General features: G+C 37.0%; 1 protein-coding gene across 1 annotated transcript; it reads left to right on the top strand.

The window, feature by feature from the left end:
- Window positions 1-9,087: 9,087 nt before the first annotated feature.
- Window positions 9,088-10,035, top strand: LOC128120076 (olfactory receptor 6C74-like). The gene has a single exon (XM_052753829.1). The coding sequence runs from the start codon at window positions 9,097-9,099 to the stop codon at window positions 10,033-10,035; it is 939 nt and encodes a 312-aa protein (XP_052609789.1). The 5' UTR covers window positions 9,088-9,096.
- Window positions 10,036-19,461: the final 9,426 nt, after the last annotated feature.

The following is a 19,461-nucleotide window of genomic DNA, read 5'->3' as shown; positions in this document are numbered from 1 at the left end:
AAAATTTTTGTTTTGTATAGAAGTTGAAAATTTAAGCCGGGTGGTGGTGGTGCATGCCTTTAATCCCAGCACTAGGGAGGCAGAGGCAGGCAGTTCTCTGTCAGTTCAAAGCTACACAGAGAAACCCTGTCTCAAACAAAAAAAAAGTTGAAAAATTAAAACTGCTTCTAGATGATCAATGTTCTAGATCATTAAAACTACATAATTCAATGCCATACAAGAAAAATGTTGATTTCAATATTAAATTATAATTTAGACAATTCTGAGAATTTGCAGTGTCAGGACTTTTTTCTTCTGTTCTTTTCTTACTACTGCATATAGTAACCAAATGTATTAATCATAGAAATTTAAAACTCAAGTACTAGAAAATTAAATTGGTCTCTATCTAGTGGGACCAAGAGGACACAGCACTCTCAGGAGATGTACGGCCTTTTCTTTGTGATTTCAAAAGCTATGAGCATGTTTACAAAGGTACTTTGTAGTTAAGTTCTTTTTAATAGCTTACAATTATAAATGATATAAACAGTGAGTTGATGGTGATTCTTATATTGAAATGCACTATATACTCGAAGACTCAAAGCTAATATCCACAGATGAGAGAAAATATGATGTTAGTCTTTCTGGGCCTAGAATACTTCACTCATAATGATTCTTCCTAACCCCTTCCTTTTACCTGTGAAATTTATAATTTTATTTTTCTTGATAGTTGAATAATATCCCATTGGCAAATATATCACATTTTTATTTTCTAGTCATCAGCTGATGGACATGTAGGCTGTTTCCATTCTCTGGATATTGTGAATAGAGCAATAAAAAGGGTATCTGATGGGGGAATGTCTTTTTATAAGTGTGAAAACGTGTTGCTCTGATTGGTTGATAAATAAAATGCTGATTGGCCAGTAGCCAGGCAGGAAGTATAGGTGGAATAAGCAGACAAGGAGAATTCTGGGAAGAGGAAGGCTGAGTCAGGAGACATCAGCCTGCTGTCCAGGGAGCAACATGTAATGTACACAGGTAAAGCCACGGAACATGTGGCAACATATAGATGAACAAAAATGGACTGAGTTTAAATGTAAGAGCTAGACAATGGTAGGCCTGAGCTAATGGCCATGCAGTTTTAAGTAATATAAGCTTCTGTGTGTTTACTTGGGTCTGAGTGGCTGCAGACAGGGCGGGACACAGGAAAACTTCAGCTACAGGTATCTCTAGAGTAGGATATGGAGTCCTTTGTATATATACCAAGGCATCATAGCTGGATTATATGGTAGATCTACTTTTATGATTATAAAGAAACTCCACACTATTTTCCACAGTGGCTGTACCAGTTTGCATTCTGACAAGCTGAGAATCAATGTCCCCATCTCTTTTTATCCATACCAGCATTTACTATCACTTGTGTTTCTGATTTTCACTATTCTGACTGGGATGAGAGGAAAATCTTAAAGTAGTTTTAATTTGAATTTCCCTGATGACTAAAGATGATGAGTATTTTTCTAAGTGTTTACAAGATCTTTGTATTTCAGTTTTTTGACCACATGGAATTTATTAAGTCTTAACTGACATAAAATAAATGTACATATTTAGAGAATACAGTGTGATTTTTGCCTCTATTTTTATTTTAATTGAAGTATAGTTACTTTTTTCCTCCCTTCCTTATTGACCAAGTACCAGATTTTAAAAAATCTATGATAATGAATATTTATTTTGATTTACAGCTTTAAAATTTTAGTCTATGGACACTTGATACCATAAAATTGCTCAGAAGAGCATAGTGGAAGAATCATGTGACAGAGGAACTTCATCTCATGGTGGACAAACAAGCAGAGAGAGATAGAAAAGGGCCATAGGCAAAGCATCCCCAAGGAAGTGGTACCCTAGGCTTTAACACATGAGCCTATTGGAAATACTTTATCTTCAAACCATAACAGTTGAGAAAATGAAATTAATGTAGTCACTGCTGGCCATAGGTTAGTAATTTCTTATAGAGGTAAATGGAGTCTTTCTGTACAATATAAACATAACACTCCTCATTATTTACCAAATGTTTAAAAGTACATGTATACATAAACATCTGTATATAAATTAGAAGACATTTGGTTCATTAAGTCTCAAAATAGGTACTTGATAAATATATTCTTCAATAAGTGAAATGGTAGATATATGTGGTAAATCTGTATATTAGGACCATTGGCAAAATAAGGTGGAGAGTGATAGAAGAAGACACAGAGATGAACTCTGGCATTCATACACACATACTCATGTTGTCTACAATTGTACTCATACAACACACACACACATATGCACACACACATACACATACATACACACATACACACGATCCTTATCATGAAATTCTTGAAAGATGAGCCCTGTATTGTGATACCTATTATACAGTGCTATATTTTGGATGAATTGTATAATTCAATAACACATAACAGAAATCCTATAATTGTTTCCTTTTGCAAACAAAAAATTAAGAAATAAAAAGGTAAGTAATTTGAATTAGATCATATAGATTACTGATTGGCAAAATCAAAGCTTAATCAAGAAATAATACAAAACATATATAGAGTCTTTAAGCTTACTTTGGTTTAAATGTGATTATTAATAAATAATAGGTTCATGTTTACATGGGAGATGTTTCTTTTGTGTACTTGAAGTGATGGTTAATATAAAGACAGATGTTGTATCTGAATAAGACAGTGAACCTATCTCCTAATGTTCCTCTTGCTTATATGTACTGATAACTTATACCTGTAATGGTTGTTTTGTTCATGTAATAATTCAAAGATATTATTTTAATATTCAAAATATTAGTAATTAAATTTGTTTACTAACAAAATAAAAAGGATACAAAAGCATAGATGAATTTTTAATACATGTTTAATAAAAGATGGGAGGGTTAGCATGAGACAGACTTCATGGTTCCATCCCTTGAAGTTTCAGAAAAGGGAAATAAACACACACAAAAATATTAACATATCTGTCACTGTCAGTATTTTGTTGGATGATTTTATACAGTTGTAAAACTGGAAATTTATCTGAATGATGTCTTCAGCTCTCCATAATATCTGCAGGTTGATAACTTTTATTATATAATAACCTCCACCTCACTCACCTTTTCAGAAACATGAACCAGAAGAGTGGCCAATGAATACAGCTGTAAGGGGTTCCTCAACTCATCTTCCTGGGTAGTAGTCAAGAGAAAACCAAGTGGGAGGTCAACAAAAATATTCAAAAATGTAAGATTCTATCATGACCTTCCAGAGGATGATTCATTCCTTGACCTAAGTGAAAACTGAGATCAGTCTGGTCAACAATCCCTTCAGGTAGAAACCTGGACACAAAAGATCTGATAATGCTTGAGCTTGTCCTCTGACACGCCTATGTGAAAACCTTAGTTCCTCAATGCATCAGTGTTGGGAGGTGAGACCTAAAAATGGGTTTGGATCATTGAAGTGAATTAACCCATTTTTCACAGAAGTGGGTTAATTATCACATTTCCTCCTCTAATCTACCTGAACTCTTTTACTTTTGCTCTATGTTACCAGTTAAAGGAGAATGGGGTGCTTCTGTGGGATGGTCTGTATGGCAAATGTGTTGCTCTGATTGGTCAATAAATAAATCACTGATTGGCCAGTGGCCAGGCAGGAAGTATAGGCAGGACAAGGAGGAGAATAAAGCTGGGAAGTGGAAGGCTGAGTCAGAGACACTGCCAGTCGCCACGATGACAAACAGCATGTGAAGATGCTGGTAAGCCACGAGCCACGTGGCAAGGTATAGATTTATAGAAATGGATTAATTTAACCTGTAAGAACAGTTAGCAAGAAGCCTGGTACAGCCATACAGTTTGTAAGCAATATAAGTTTACTTGGTTGGGTCTGAGCGGCTGTGGGACTGGCAGGTGAGAGAGATTTGTCCTGACTGTGGGCCAGGCAGGAAAACTCTAGCTACAGGGTGCTTTTAATGCAATCACTAGATTTGGCCTGCTGGGAGGGGAGGGGAAGAGGAATGGGGGGTAAGGGGGGTAGCGGGGGAAGGTGAGAGGCAAGCAGCCTTCAGAAGCATCAGTTAAAACAAATCCATTTTGTTTTATAAATTATTCAGGACATCAACCCAGCCATATAACCTTCAACCTACAGTCTGTCCTGCCTATGGGATGTACTGGGTTAAGGGTGGCCTAGAGAGTGAGGGAGTGGCCAACCAATAACTGGTCTTGCCTAAAACCCATGCCAGGAGAGTAAGTCAGTCCCTGACACTACCTGAAGCACCAGGACCCACAGGCTGGATGACCCAGAGACCTAGGATAGAGCCAAACATGACTGGAGGGGGAAAAATGTCAATCTAATGATGTCTAAGGATATTCTACTATATGCATAGACTGATGCCCAGTCCAGTTGTCATCAGAGAGGCTTCATCCAGCAACTGATGTAAACAGATGCGGACCCACAGCCAAACATTAGGCAGAGCTCTGGGAATCTTTCAGAAAAGGGGGATAAAGGATAATAGGAGCCAGAGAGGTCGAGGACACCTAAGAAAACGCACAGATTCAACTCATAGGGGCTCACAGAGACTGAACCGACAACCAGGGAGCCTGCATTGGACTGACCTAGCACTCTGCATATGTGTTGCAGTTGTGTGGCTTTGTCCTCTTGTAGGACTCTGAACAGTGGGAGTAGGGACTCTTTTACTAGCTTTTGTGACCCTACTCCTAATACTGGGTCGCCTTGCCCAGCCTGGATACATGGGAAGTGCTTAGTCTTACTGCAACTTGATCTGCCGTGTTTTGTGGATGTCCATGGGAGGAGGCCTGCCCTCTCCTGAACAGAAATTGAGGAGGAGTGGATTGGGCGTGGGAACAGACTGGGTGGGAGGAGAGACTAAGAGAAGAGAAGGGAGGGGAAAGTGTGGCTTGGATGTAAATAAATAAATGAAATGAAATATATTACTCGATCTTGAATAAAGCTAGCTAAGGGAGTCCAACTTTAATGAAGTTTCATAACAATAATTTTCTTTTTGGTTTGGTTGGTTTTTTTAAATGTCTGAGCACTGAGTAATGTGCATTGGGATTGCTAGAGACATAGTTTGTAGTAGTCTCTGAAGGCACATCTTTTTAAACACAATTTTTTTTTGTCTGGGGAAAGCATTTTAATAGCATATAAATTGGTATTTCCTTGGGAAATGTTGATATGGATGTAAAAATCTCAAGAGAGTTTTTATCCTCTCTTGATACTTTCATTCAGGCAACAATATCAGGAAAACCCCCAAATATAATGATTAATTTGTTTTGCAGCAATGTGGGTAATAAGTAGGAAATGATTTAATACATGAGTAAGTAATTACAATGAGATAAGGGGACCCTACACACCAGTCAATCTGAAATAAATTAGATAATGGGATAATTTACAAGAGAATCTTCACAGTGAGAAAAACAAACCATAGATTCTGGTTTAGCGTCAGATGCATTCTGGTTTAGAGTCAGGGAGCAGAATAGTACCTGTGTTCAGACAAGCATTATGATAGGACTGTTAAATATGAACACTCAGATCACTTTGTGCAAGAACAACGGTGCCTTTTAAGGTATTGTTTTTATGTTTCAAGTAAATGTCTGTATTTTAAAGATTTTGACAAACTGATTTTAGATTCAAATAGATGAAAGTAATTGATATTGGCTAAATTTAAATATAACAATGCCTGCTATGCCTATTGTAATTTGTTTTGTTTTGGTTTTTTAAGCATCAAGGTATTTTTATTCAGCTTTGTAAATTTTTACTCAAGAGGAAAAGAAGATGAAGACAGACCACGGAATAACTTGATAATTTAAAACTGAAAATCTTTTTTTATTTTTATATTAATTTGACACTTATAATTGCTAATATAATTAAATGAAGTTTCATTCATAGATTCAATTTCTAGTGTAAACTTTATTTTATTGTAGTATGTTGAGGCATAGTTAGTGTACGTAATTGCTGAAGTCAACAAAAGTATGATCTTAAGTATTGAATTTCTAATGTTTGTATTTTAGCTGTAAAGATTCTTATCATTGCTATCATGATATCATATGTGTAAATCCGGGAACTTTGTAAAAGGAGAGTTATCTTCACAGTGATATGAATGTGAAAAGAATGTCCTACAAAAGTAACAATTCCTTTCCCTCAATTTTTGTGGAGATCAGAGGTGCGCAACAACAGCAAACTCTCTGCTCCTTATTGCAAAGGAAGTTGTGAGTGAGTCCCTCACATTGTTTCTATTCAGGCTACTTCCTCTTTTGGAGTATCTCTTCTCGACCTTACACTTATAATAAATCTAGATTTATTTTCTTTGAAACAACTCTTGATATTATTAGGAAGTAGTTTAATGTGTCCTTGAAAACATATTTTTAGTATTTATATTAGTATTAAAATATTTTATTAGTTAGTATTAATGCATATTTTGGAGATGGTAAATGATCATTTTGATAGCTTAAGACTGAAAGTATTGTCAGATAATGTCATGACATCATAAAAATTTAACTTGTTTGTTTGATGATAAAGATTCCCCAGGAATTTTCTCTAGAATCTAGAGTTATCATTACTTTTAATTCTTATCTTCAGTATGCTAGCTATGCAAAAACCAAGCAATTTTGTTTCTTTTGGGGAGATGTTAAATTTTATTTTATTTATTTATTTATTTATTTTTTATTTATTTATTTTTTTTTTTTTGGTTTTTCGAGACAGGGTTTCTCTGTGTAGCTTTGCGCCTTTCCTGGAACTCGCTTTGGAGACCAGGCTGGCCTCGAACTCACAGAGATCCGCCTGGCTCTGCCTCCCGAGTGCTGGGATTAAAGGCGTGCGCCACCACCAGCCGGCTAAATTTTATTTTTTATAATAAAATAAAATATAAAAAGATAAGACAAAAACTAACACACTGGACTTGGACAAAACAAACAAAAGGAAAAGAGCCTAAGAGAAGGCGCAAGAAACCCACTTATTTGAATACTCGGGAATCCAGTCAAAACACTAAAGTGAACGCCGTAATATATATGCAGATGACCTAATGCAGACCCATGCAGGCCCTGGTCTAGCTGCTTGAGTTTCTGTGAGTTCATATGAGATTTGCTCATGTTGGTTTAGAGGACCTTGTTCTTCTTGTGTCCTCAATCCCCTCTGGCTCTTACACTCCCTCTGTCTCCTCTTCCTTGAGGTTCTGTGAGCTCTGCCAGTAGTGATTTGATGGAGATGTCTCAGTTAGGGCTGAGTGTTCCAAGATATCTCACTACATAATGTCTGGCTGTGGGGTCTCTGTGTTTGTTCCCATCTGTTGCATGAAGAAGCTTCCCTGATGATGGCTGAGCAAGGCACTGATCTGCTTCCCTGGCCTGAGCTGCAATTTTGTTACTTAATACCCTTCAAAATATACATATTGCTAATAACCCTCTGGAGGTATGTGCACACTCTCTCCATGTGATCCACCAAACTCAGAGCCTTATACATGATACAGAAGGACAGCAACACTGAGCATGTCCTCAGTTCCTACATCTCTTTACCTGAAGGATAGCAAGGGATTTTATATCTTATTTTAGAGAATAACATGCTCCCTAAAACTTGTGTTAAGGTACTCATGATATATTTTGCTTTTGAAAATCACCTCCTGCTTTGCAGACCACACAGATCTCAAAGTCATTGAAGTTTTCAATCTTTGAAAGACAAACATAGTCTGTACTCATTTTTAGGTGGACATTAGCTGTAAAATAAAGGATAACTATGCTGTAATCCATAGACCCAGAGAGACTAGGTAGCCGTGAGGGTTCGTGGGGGAATGCTTGGACCTCCCTGGGAAGGGGAAATAGAAGAGATTTCATGAATGGACTGAGGGTGGGTAGGGATGGGAACATGAGAGATCAGGTAGGGTTGGGGGGTGCTGAACTCTTCAGTTTCCTGAACAGAAATGGAGGAGGAGTGGATTGGGCGGGGGAGAGGAACAGAGTGGGTTAGGGGAGGGACTGGAGGAAAGAAGAGAGGGGAAACTGTGATGGGATATAAAATAAATAAATAAATTAATTAATTAAAATAACTAGTAATAGGTGGAGAAATTTTTATACTGAACAGTTCCTCTCACTTAGTAATATAGATTCACTAACCTTTTTCTTTTTCATGCTCATGATCCATCTCTAAAGATCTTTATCTCACTAGATTTCCACATACCTGTCTCCATACCCTTGCCTCTAAAATCATATTTCTATGTTTGCATTTTGGATTTTTTTATGCCAATATTAATTTATATTACTTGTTGCATTGTCAATACTGCTACCCCAGAAGATCACCACTATGGTTTACTATTAGCATTGGCTTTAACAGACTGTTCCCACTGACTTGGTATTGGAATAGAAAGTGCACAGAATATAGGGTAACAACAAAAATTAAAGCAATTGAAAACTGTAAAGGAAAGCACTTTCCAGGCTTCATTTAAACTTCTGATATAAGAACACAGTCATGAAAGCAGTGATAGGATTGAAAATCTTCAATTTGATTAGTTAAGGTAATCGATGATAGTCTTTTATACTGAGATACTGAAGATGTCATGTGTGTGCCTTGCTTGTTCCTGTGTTTATGTGTTTATGGGGGCAGGGACAGGGAAAGAGGGAGCAGGGAAAGATAAAAATGCACACAAGTATGCTCCAGGTGACTTTGGATTTGTATGCAAACTCTTAAGATTTTATTCAAGCAAACCTCTTTCATTGTGGAGAGAAAGGAAATACCATCACAATTTTAAGGTATAGGCAAGTAAGAAAAAAGTACTTTTTAGTTCCTTTAATTTCCCCTCATGCATTCATGTAAGAGAGATGAACAAATAACACCATGTATAAATTATTCAAAAGTAGAATTATAAATGAAAATCTTTGTTTTCTGTCCAGATACCATGAAGGTATAAGCTACTATTTTCCTGATATAGCTCTCTTTAGACCATGGATGAGCACTGTGTTGCTGTCTGAAACCTGGCCCTTGCAATGACAATGACACTTCAGCACTACTTATCACTAGGATAGTTCTGTAGTGATAATCTCCCTCCACCCATCTCTCTCGTCCTCTTAGACCAGCTAACAGCCAGAAGATCACAATGGGGAACCACACAAGGGTGACAGTTTTCATCCTAGCAGGTCTGACAGATGACCCACAGTGGAAAGTTGTGTTATTCATCTTCCTGCTTCTTACCTATCTGCTCAGCATCACTGGCAATCTGATCATCATCACACTCACCCTGGTGGATACTCACCTGAAGACCCCCATGTATTTTTTCCTTCGGAACTTTTCCTTCTTAGAGATATCCTACACTACCACATGCATCCCCAAATTGCTAGCTACAATGGCAACTGGGGACAAAACCATTTCTTATGGTAATTGTTTGACTCAAGTGTTTTTTGCTTTCCTATTTGGAGCATCAGAATTTTACTTGCTGGCAGCCATGTCCTATGACCGATATGTAGCCATCTGCAAGCCCCTGCACTACATGACCATCATGAACAATAAAGTCTGTTTGCAGCTGGTCTTCAGTTGTTGGCTTGCTGGCTTTTTTGTCATTTTTCCACCACTCCTGTTAGGCTTGAATCTTGACTTCTGTGCTTCCAACATCGTTGATCATTTCTACTGTGACACCACTCCACTCCTGCAGCTTTCCTGCACAGACACACAGTTCTTGGAGATGATGGGGTTTGTCTCAGCTTTGGTGACACTCTTGCTCACACTGGTAATGGTGGTAATATCCTACACCTACATTGCCCTGACAATTCTAAAAATCCCTTCAACCAGCCAGAGGAAGAAGGCTTTCTCTACATGCTCTTCTCACATGATTGTGATATCCCTCTCTTATGGCAGCTGCATCTTCATGTATGTTAAACCATCAGTCAAGCAGAAAGTATCTATTTCCAAGGGAATTTCCGTGCTCAATACCTCAGTGGCTCCACTTCTGAATCCTTTTATCTACACCTTGAGGAATCAGCAAGTGAAAAAAGCATTCATTAATACAATACAAAGGATTGCATCTTTCTCAAAGAAATGACTATTCCGTCTGTAGCTAGAGTTTTCCTGCCTGGCCCACAGTCAGGACAAATCTCTCTCACCTGCCAGCCCCACAGCCGCTCAAACCCGATCAAGTAAACACAGAGACTTATATTGGTTACAAACTGTATGGCCGTGGCAGGCTTCTTGCTAACTGTTCTTATATCTTAAATTAATCCATTTCTATAAATCTATACCTTGCCACGTGGCTCATGGCTTACCGGCATCTTCACATGCTGTTTGTCATCATAGCGGCTGGCAGTGTCTCTGACTCAGCCTTCCACTTCCCAGAATTCTTCTCCTCCTTGTCCCACCTATACTTCCTCCTGCCTGACTACTGGCCAATCAGTGTTTTATTTACTAACCAATCAGAGCAACACATTTGCCATACAGAACATCCCACAGCATCTATCCTTGCCTGGGGGACCAGCCTCCAGCAGGGCAGGGCTAGAAAGGAATCCACAGATAAAAAAAGTACTAAGACTTTTTTGTCTGAGGGGGTTAAGGGAAAAAGACACTTACACACTCTACTGATGGCTTCCTTATTTATTTTTCTGTATTCTGATTCTATAATCTCTTTTCTTATCACTATCCAGAAATGTCCCTTCTGTCTCTCTGATGTTTTCTTTCTAATTTTCCCATTCTTTTTTTCTTTTCTTTTTTTGGGGGTTGGGGTTTCTCTGTATTGTTTTGGTGCTTGTTCTGGATCTTGCTCTGTAGACCAGGCTGGCCTAAATTCACAGAGATCTGCCTGGCTCTGCCTCCCAGTGCTGGGATTAAAGGTGTGCGCCACCACCGCCTGGCCTAATTCTCCCATTCTTGATGTTTGTTTTAACTCTTTCTAACTCTATCTTTATCCTTTCACTTACAGCTTATATACCCCAGCAAAATCTTCCAGGCAATATAAAAATTACAATGTGGTTACATTCTATTTTTCAAGTAAATGATTACAACAAATACAAGTTTTAAAAAGGCAGGTTTTCCATATCCCTTAACATGATTAAACATTTTATGTATTATAGCTGAAAAACAAGTTATCTCAAGAACCTGTGTACATTCATACCCAAGCAACGTGTTTATAGATTAACAGTATAAGCAAGCAAAGTATTCTTTTACTGGCAGGCAGGTTGAATTTTGCAATTACAAAGAAAGGGCCAATCACCTTACTACATATCTTAAAGGTATCTTAAAGGAATCACAAATCCAAACCTTTGTATATGAAAAAGTCAGCTCTACTTTAAATCCTTAGGTTGCATAACCACTCACCAATAGTTGTTTGTTTGATTTTTTATATCAGGAGGTTAATGGCAGAAATGGGTATAAGGAATTAATCATCATCTTCGATCACCAACCAATTCTCGCAAGGAAAGTATGTCAGCTAGTAATAATTGGGCTGCTTTGTTTTTTGATCCCTAACCTGAGAGCTATTATCAAAATATCTTAATCTAACCTGAGGTCATCCTAAGGCTTTGTTTCAGCTATGATGCACACTAAAATCTGTGAAAGCATTTTTCAACATCAAGATGAAAAGAATTTGAGCCAGCCTGGCTCCTGAGACTCAACTGTTTTCCTTAATCATTAACCTGAACTATGATCTATGCAGCTCCTTATGTGAAACTCGTAGGCCCTAGCTGTGTGGCATCTCCTTGTATATACTTTCAATCATCAAAACTCTGTTTAAACTAGTATTATTATTATCAATTAGACAGTATAGCTTAAGAAGAAATCAACTTCACAATAATCCACAGGGAAAATTCCTAGCAATCCACAGGTAAAAATGCCCAGTAGAACAGGACGTATCCATGTGATAAACACACTACATTACAGGCAGTGGGGGTCTCCCACACCCATTCACACTGTGCCAGATACCAGAGAAAGATGGCAGTGGCAAACATGTAAAGGCACAGCAGAAGCAAAAGACATACTGGAATCTGTGGCCTCGGGGGCCTTGACTCTCTGAGATTCACCCATCAGGGATTTTCCTCCTTGGGGGTCTGACACCTGAATTTCAGTTGCCACCTGCTGCAACTCTGACAGGCCACCGGCACTATTCTATTTCATTATATGAAGGAGAGGAAGAAAGGAGACTCAGAAAATATGAGCAGCATTTGAAGAGAATTTTTCTGTTTTGCTTTTTGTTCTTTTATTCACCTTACATATTTCATGCTACTTTTTCAATGAAAATCTTTGATGAAATAGAATAGCTAATTTCCTTTATGTTTTCCAATAGAGATCTTTTAAACTACTCATCCTCTTGGATATGTAGAAGCTTTATGTATATTTTTAATGTTTCTCTAGTCTTTTAGAATTCAGGTTACGACTTGGAGTATGACTCAGTACTAGAATGCCTTCACAGCATGCAGAAAGCCTAAGTTTGATCCCTTAAACACCACCAAAAAATAACCAACCAAAATTCAGTTTTAAATTCCAGTTAACATTTTTTAAAGGTAAATTATATTTGATGCAGTATATAGGGAAAAGTTATTATATTACTCCCTATTTATGACCAATTACAAGCAAAGTAAAATAATATTAATTTGCTTTTTACCATTTTTAATGTGTATTTTACTTAGAGAGATTAAGAGAATATTATACCAGGTTTTACCCATCACTTCTGATGATCAGGGCATAGACAAAGGATTCAGAAGTTCTGAAACTTTCCATGGAAAATAATCATTTATTTTCTTTATAGTTGAAGTTGCATTTATATTTTACAAGCAGATTTTGAAATTTTTAAGAGGAAATATGTTAATTATATTTTTTACCTTAAAACAGCAATGAAATGCAATATATAGTTTGTATTCTAAAATCTAAATTCTCTTTGTTTGATGTAAGATATTCTTTAAGTTAACTGGAAAGTATTTTTGAATGATTACTAAATACAAACAATGCTTAGGCAGCCATTGGATCATCATGGGTGCAGCTTATATTTCTGGAACACACAATCTCACAGCAAACACCCTATGCCCTATTCCTCTGGTTCTTACAATCATTTTCCTCCCTCTTCTGCAACAAGCCCTGAGCTTTAGGTGCAGCAGTTCTGCTATGGGTGTATCCACTGGGACTGGGCTCCACAACTCTGGATTTTCATCCACTGTAGTTTTCAGTAGTGGTCTCTGCTTGTTGAAAAGATAAGTTGCCTTAATAAAGGATGAGACTACACCTACCTGTGGTTATAAAGACAGATGTTTAGAAGTCTGACCAACATGACTGCCTAAACATGAACTGAGTGAGAAAAACACCTATAGATGCCTCAACACTAAACAAAGAACTACAGGCAACTAAGGAATGCTGAGATCTGGAGAAATAGTCTTCCACAAAGAAAAGCACACCAATTGGTTAGCAAATTCCAAATGATCAACCCTGTAAAAAAAGAAAAAGAAAAAAATACATATGAACTGAGCAGGCTATAGGAATGCCTTTAGGAATATATATATATATATATATATATATACATGTGTATATATGTATGTATATATGGTATGTATGTGTGTATATATGTATATGTACATATGTGTATGTATGTATGTATGTGTGTGTGTGTGTGTGTGTGTGTATATATATATATAAAGAATTAGAGGCCAAAGCTTTGAAAGAGATCAAAGGAGGTATATGGGAAGGTATGAGAGGAATGAAAAGGGGGAAATGAGGCCGGGCGGTGGTGGCGCACGCCTTTAATCCCAGCACTCGGGAGGCAGAGCCAGGCAGATCTCTGTGAGTTCGAGGCCAGCCTGGGCTACCAAGTGAGTTCCAGGAGAGGCGCAAAGCTACACAGAGAAACCCTGTCTCGAAAAAAAAAAAAGAGAAAAGAAAAGGGGGAAATGATGTGACTGTATTATACTTTCAAAATTTTTTTAGATGTAAAAAAGAACAATATTAACTCAATGTATTTATTAGTTTTATTCATTTTAACTAAAATAGAATTATAACACTCACCCCTTTCCATTTCTTCCATCCATACCCTCCCATTTCTCTTCCCACTCTCATGTTCATAGTCTATTTTATTTTTATTTTACATATATATGTATTTTATTTTATAATTTAATTTAATTTTACATATCAGCCACGGATTCCCCTGTCCTCCTTCCTCCTGCCCTCCCTCCCGCCCTCCCTTGCACAAGTACATAACAGCAATCTGCTGAAATTATTTATCTATTGCACATAACAGACCTGTGTTTAATGCACATTTACAGAATGGCACATATATAAACATCCATGTATGTTGATATACATTTCACCAGTGAAACCAAGGCATTTTAAGAATTAAATCTTTTTATCAAGATTTTTTAGTTGTAGGTCATACTTTATTGGAGACTTGAAATTCAATTCTGTATCCTAATCAGAATTTTTTAAAATTAAAGATAATAAGCAGTATATTCACAGCTCTTTTATTTTATTAACTCTTTAATAAATATATTTGGCTTCTGGACATTTTTACATGTGTTTTTTAATCTGTGACTCTTTTGTTCAGTAAAACATTTTAATTTAAGAAAATGTAAAGTGTTCATATGAATATATTTATATTTATATGTATTATATGCACACACACACACACACACACACACACACACACACACACATCCAAATTTGTAACAGTCAGAAACCAACACCTGAAAAATAACACCCATGATCTCAACAGACTGTTTCATTGCCGTGTATTAGTGAAGATCCATTTAGTTAACATACATTCTTCAAGCTAAACTGCTTTGTTATATATCATGGAGTTATTCATCTGAAATAGGTTTTTGCAAAAATAAGCTGTTACTATACCTGTAGGTACACATTTCAAATACCACTTTTCTTAAGATCATTGTCATTCCAAAATAGCCAGCTAACCTTCTACATTACCCTCAAACCTTTACTTTTCAGGAAGTCATGCCACCATCCCAGAAAAGTCACTTTAAATTCACAAAATTAATAATTTTCAATCTGTTTTTTGCAAACATAAATTACAGTTAATAATTCCCAATCTAAGTATGTATAGCACAGATGTTTTGCTAACTCATCATACTGATTTTCCAGAATTAATGTATCTAGGTTTGTAAGAGTTATGTTCTGTTATTCTAAATAATATGTCATAATATTGATGCTTTCTCTCAAAATATATCACTTGGCTAGAATGTTGGCACACAACTGCAATCCTTGCACTTGGGATGCTAAGGCACATTTACCTCACAAGTCTGAGCTGAATCTGGGCTACATAGGAAGATCTTATCTGTAAATAAAAATACGTATTTCATTTCTTTTACAATTAAAAGGTAGGATTCTTCTCAGCATAAAAATTTATTTGTAAATATCTCAGTGGAAATGTAGTTTCAATATTTTTACTATATCAAATAATAATTCTACAATATCTTAAATTTTGTATTATATTTATTTGTGGTGTGTGTGTGTGTGTGTGTGTGTGTGTGTGTGTGTGTGTGTGTGTGTGTATGTTCAACAGTGTCCAACAATGGAGACCAGACCTACGGTAGTTGGTTTTATCCTTCCACTACAAAGTTCTTAAGGGTCAAACTGTGGTTGTCAGGCTTGCCAGCAAGTGCCTGCATTCCCTGAGCCATCTATGGACTGCCAAACAATCATTTTAAAGTTATCTCCAGTTAACATTAACCCACGTTTAAGCTCATTAAGAAGTATACATCAATTCAAGGAAATAAAGAATCTAAAGTCCTTCTTAAAAATATGCATTTCATTTTATATTTTGTATAGATGTATATGCTTACATATGGACGTTTGTTTGTAAATAACTTAATGCAAACATTTTAATAGGTCAAGTAATAATTCTGTACTATTTTAAAGTTTTATTACATTATTGCATCTTTTATTTGTTTATTGAGGAGGTATCCATTCAGTCAGCACACAGACTGGGGAGCAAGAAGGACACTTAGGACAAGATGGCAAGTAGGTCTGCTGAGCTTCTAGTCTTTGTCACTGGAGAAATTTCAGTGAGCGTATGAGAAGAAAGTATACACTTTAGTGTTTGTGTAGAATGTTCCATGCATGTCTGCTAGGTACATTTTATTCATAAAATTATTTAACTCCAAAATTTCTGTTTAGTTGCATCTAAATAATCTGTTTATTGTCAAGAGTGAGGTTTTGAAATCAGCCACCATCTCTGAATGAGATTCAATACATGATTTTAGCTGTATAAGTGTTTCTTTTGTTAGCTTGGGTGCCCTTGGGTTTGGAGCATAACAGTTTATTTTTTCAGTGGATTGTTCTGTTAATGATATGTAGTGATATTTCCTATCTCCCCTGATTAGTTTTGGTTTATAGTTTGTTTTGTCAGATATATATATATATATAGGAATTGAGACAATCAATATTGAGCATCATTAATGATTATTGTTTACTAATTCCTGTTGTGCTGTGGGGGAATACTATTAACTTTCTACCTAAAAATACTTATAACCGACACGTTTGTCCATACATATACACATACAGTTTAAATAAAATATATTCATCTGAGATGACAGTGCTCCCTCAAGAGCCACCGATGATCTAAGAAAAACTCAACAGCAAGCCTGAGAAGCCCTCTTCCAAGATGTTTGTCAGGATGTCCAAGAAACTCCCAAACAGTAGTAGATATTGCTGTTGCTCTTACTTTCCATAGGTGAAAAGTATGTCCCTATGGCTAAAGACACAGCCAAGCACCAGGACGAGCTCTAGGAGTCTAGTTGAAGAGAGGAAAGAGGGATTCTATGAGCTAGGGGCATCAAGATCATGATGGGGAAATATACAGAGACAACTGAACCAAGCTAGTAGAAACTTATGAACTTTAGACCAACAGCTATGGAGCCTACATAGGACTGGACTAGGTCCTTGGCATAAACAAGACAGTTGTGTAGTTTGGTCTGTTTAATGGGCCCCTGGCAGTGGGATCAGGATCTATCCCTGGTGCATGAGCTGGCTTTTTGGAGCCCTTTACTTATGGGGGACCTTGTACAACCTTGATGCAGCGGGGAGTGGCTTGGACCTGCCTCAACTGAATGTACCAGGCTTTGCTGATTCCCTTGGGAGGCCTTACCCTTTTGGAGAAGGGGAGAGGGGAGAAGGGTGAGGGGAGTGGAAAGACGGATGCAAGGGAATCTGTGGTTGGTTCGTAAAATGAATTAAAAAATTCTTAATAAAGAAAAAAAAAGACACAATGCACTTCAGACAAAATACCAAGAGACCCCTGAGCTGAAACTGGTTTGAAAGCCTCCTCTCCAAGGACTAGTATGGAGCTTGCAAGGACCATGCAAGCTTCCAAAGGAGGAATGTAGCCAACAGTCGAAGCAAACTGTGATACCTATGAGCCACAGCAACAACCAGCAATGGCACAATAGCCCTAAGGGTGAACTAGCAGCATACATACCTTGGTGATAATCCACAGCTCACTGACTGGACTTAGGGCCCCACTCAACAAGAAGAAAAACCGTGCCTGGTACTGAAAACCAAGAAAACTGTCAAGGGCTAGTGAAGTCATGGATCCAGGAGGAGAACCTTCAAACACTACTAAACCAGCATAATTCCTCACTACATTCTAAATAATTATCCTTATACCTACAGATAAGTAGTAGTTCTCCCTCCTCATCAAGGAAACTTCTGTTTAAAAAAGACAGAGACCGTTACAGAAAACCACAACTGATCGAAATTCAGAGTTGTGCAGCCCTATTCCCAACTGATATATACCCATGACACAACTGCACCTAAAACTCAGAGACTGTTGTGGAAGAGGAGGCAGAAAGGTTGTAAGAACTAGAGGAAGAGAAAGTTTGTTGTGAACCTAGTTTGTGTGTTTCCTAGAAATGTCAGAGAAGCTACATCCATTAAGTTTCACCATAATGGCCACCTGAACAAGGAGTACAGCAATACACATGCTGATCAGCAGGGGAGAGGCCACAAAGCCTCAACCCTGGACAAGGAGCCACAGTCATACGGAGTATGTAGGGAAATAGTCTTCCCAGGGAAGAGTGTGTGTGTGTGTGTGTGTGTGTGTGTGTGTTTAATATTATTAAATATAAACAATATTTAAATGTTAATATATACATCAATAATTAAGTAAAAAGAAGCAATGAATTTGAAAGAGAATAAGGTGGGGTACATAGGAGGGTTGGGAGGGATTTGAAAAGGAAAGGGGAAATTATGTAATTATAATGTAAAAAAATTCTTAAAAAGAAACCATGTTTCAAATTTTAAATTTTAAATTTCCCTGAGTTTGTGCCAATATAGTATAAAAGTGTCACTCTTCCAATCACATATGTATGTATTATGTTAAAAATATTGTTAAAATTGTATACCAGGTATCATTTCTCAGCTTCTTTTTCTTTTTTTTAAAATAAAATATTGCTTACACATCTGTGTGTGTGTGTGTGTGTCCTGTCTGCACAAGGATATCAGTGTCCTGCTCTATCCTTGTCCTTAATACAGGGTCTCTTACTTATCTAAAGGCTGGTGGTTGGCAGGCCCCCAGGAGCCTCCTGTCTCCATGCCCCCCATAGGGCTGAGGTCACAAGCACATGTGGTGACTTCCAGCTATTTTTATGGGTTCTGGAAACTTCAACTCGGGTCCTCATACTTGTATGGCAAGGACTCTTAATTTACTGTACCATCTCCCTAGTATCCAATATCTCTTATTTTATATTTTAAATATCATCTATCTGCTTATATATTATCCATCAATCACCAATTTGTCCACTTGCTATATTGTAATTATGATATAAGGCTTACCAAAGTACATCTTAAATCCCAGATCTCCTTATAACTTTTTTCCATGACTTCTAGATTCTTCCATGAGTATATACAACAATTTCTTTAAATTTTCAAAATCCAAAAATGTTTATAATTATACCTCCTTTTTCTATTATGATGACTAACAAAAATGAGTATACAAGCGCTAGACATTATAACAATTAATAATACTGAACAAAGTCTAAATTTAGGTGTCCATAGATCATTGAAGAAAATATCCCAAAATTAAGGACTGGCAAGATGGCCCAGTAGATAAAAGCTCCACACTATTCCTACAAGTTGTCCTCTGACTTCCACATGCATGCTGTGGTGCCCATGCAATAAAATAAATAAATAAAATATAAAAATGATTCCAATATTCATTCCTAAATCACAATTTCATGCATAGTTTCCTTTGACTCGTTTATATAGAGTATTATAGCTTTTGAGAAAGCAAATAGAAGAAATATTTCTATAATTTACTCAGCTGCAGTTGCGTTAGTGATAGATTGACACACTGGGAATACAAACACAGACCCACAAAGTAATCATCTCCAAAGAAATAATCTTCATGTGATACAATATTATTTAACACTTGCCACGGTGTCTCTATGATGGTCATATAATGAATTTTTAATTTTTTTCATTTGAGTGTGTGTGGTGGGGAGTGATGTATGCGTATTTAATTCACATGCGTGTGCCCATACAGGCATGT

The sequence above is a fragment of the Peromyscus californicus genome, unplaced genomic scaffold (genome assembly GCF_007827085.1).
Source record: "Peromyscus californicus insignis strain IS unplaced genomic scaffold, ASM782708v3 Scaffold_24__1_contigs__length_46423439, whole genome shotgun sequence".
Lineage (NCBI taxonomy): Eukaryota > Metazoa > Chordata > Mammalia > Rodentia > Cricetidae > Peromyscus > Peromyscus californicus.
This window is presented reverse-complemented; position numbering and strand designations above follow the sequence as displayed.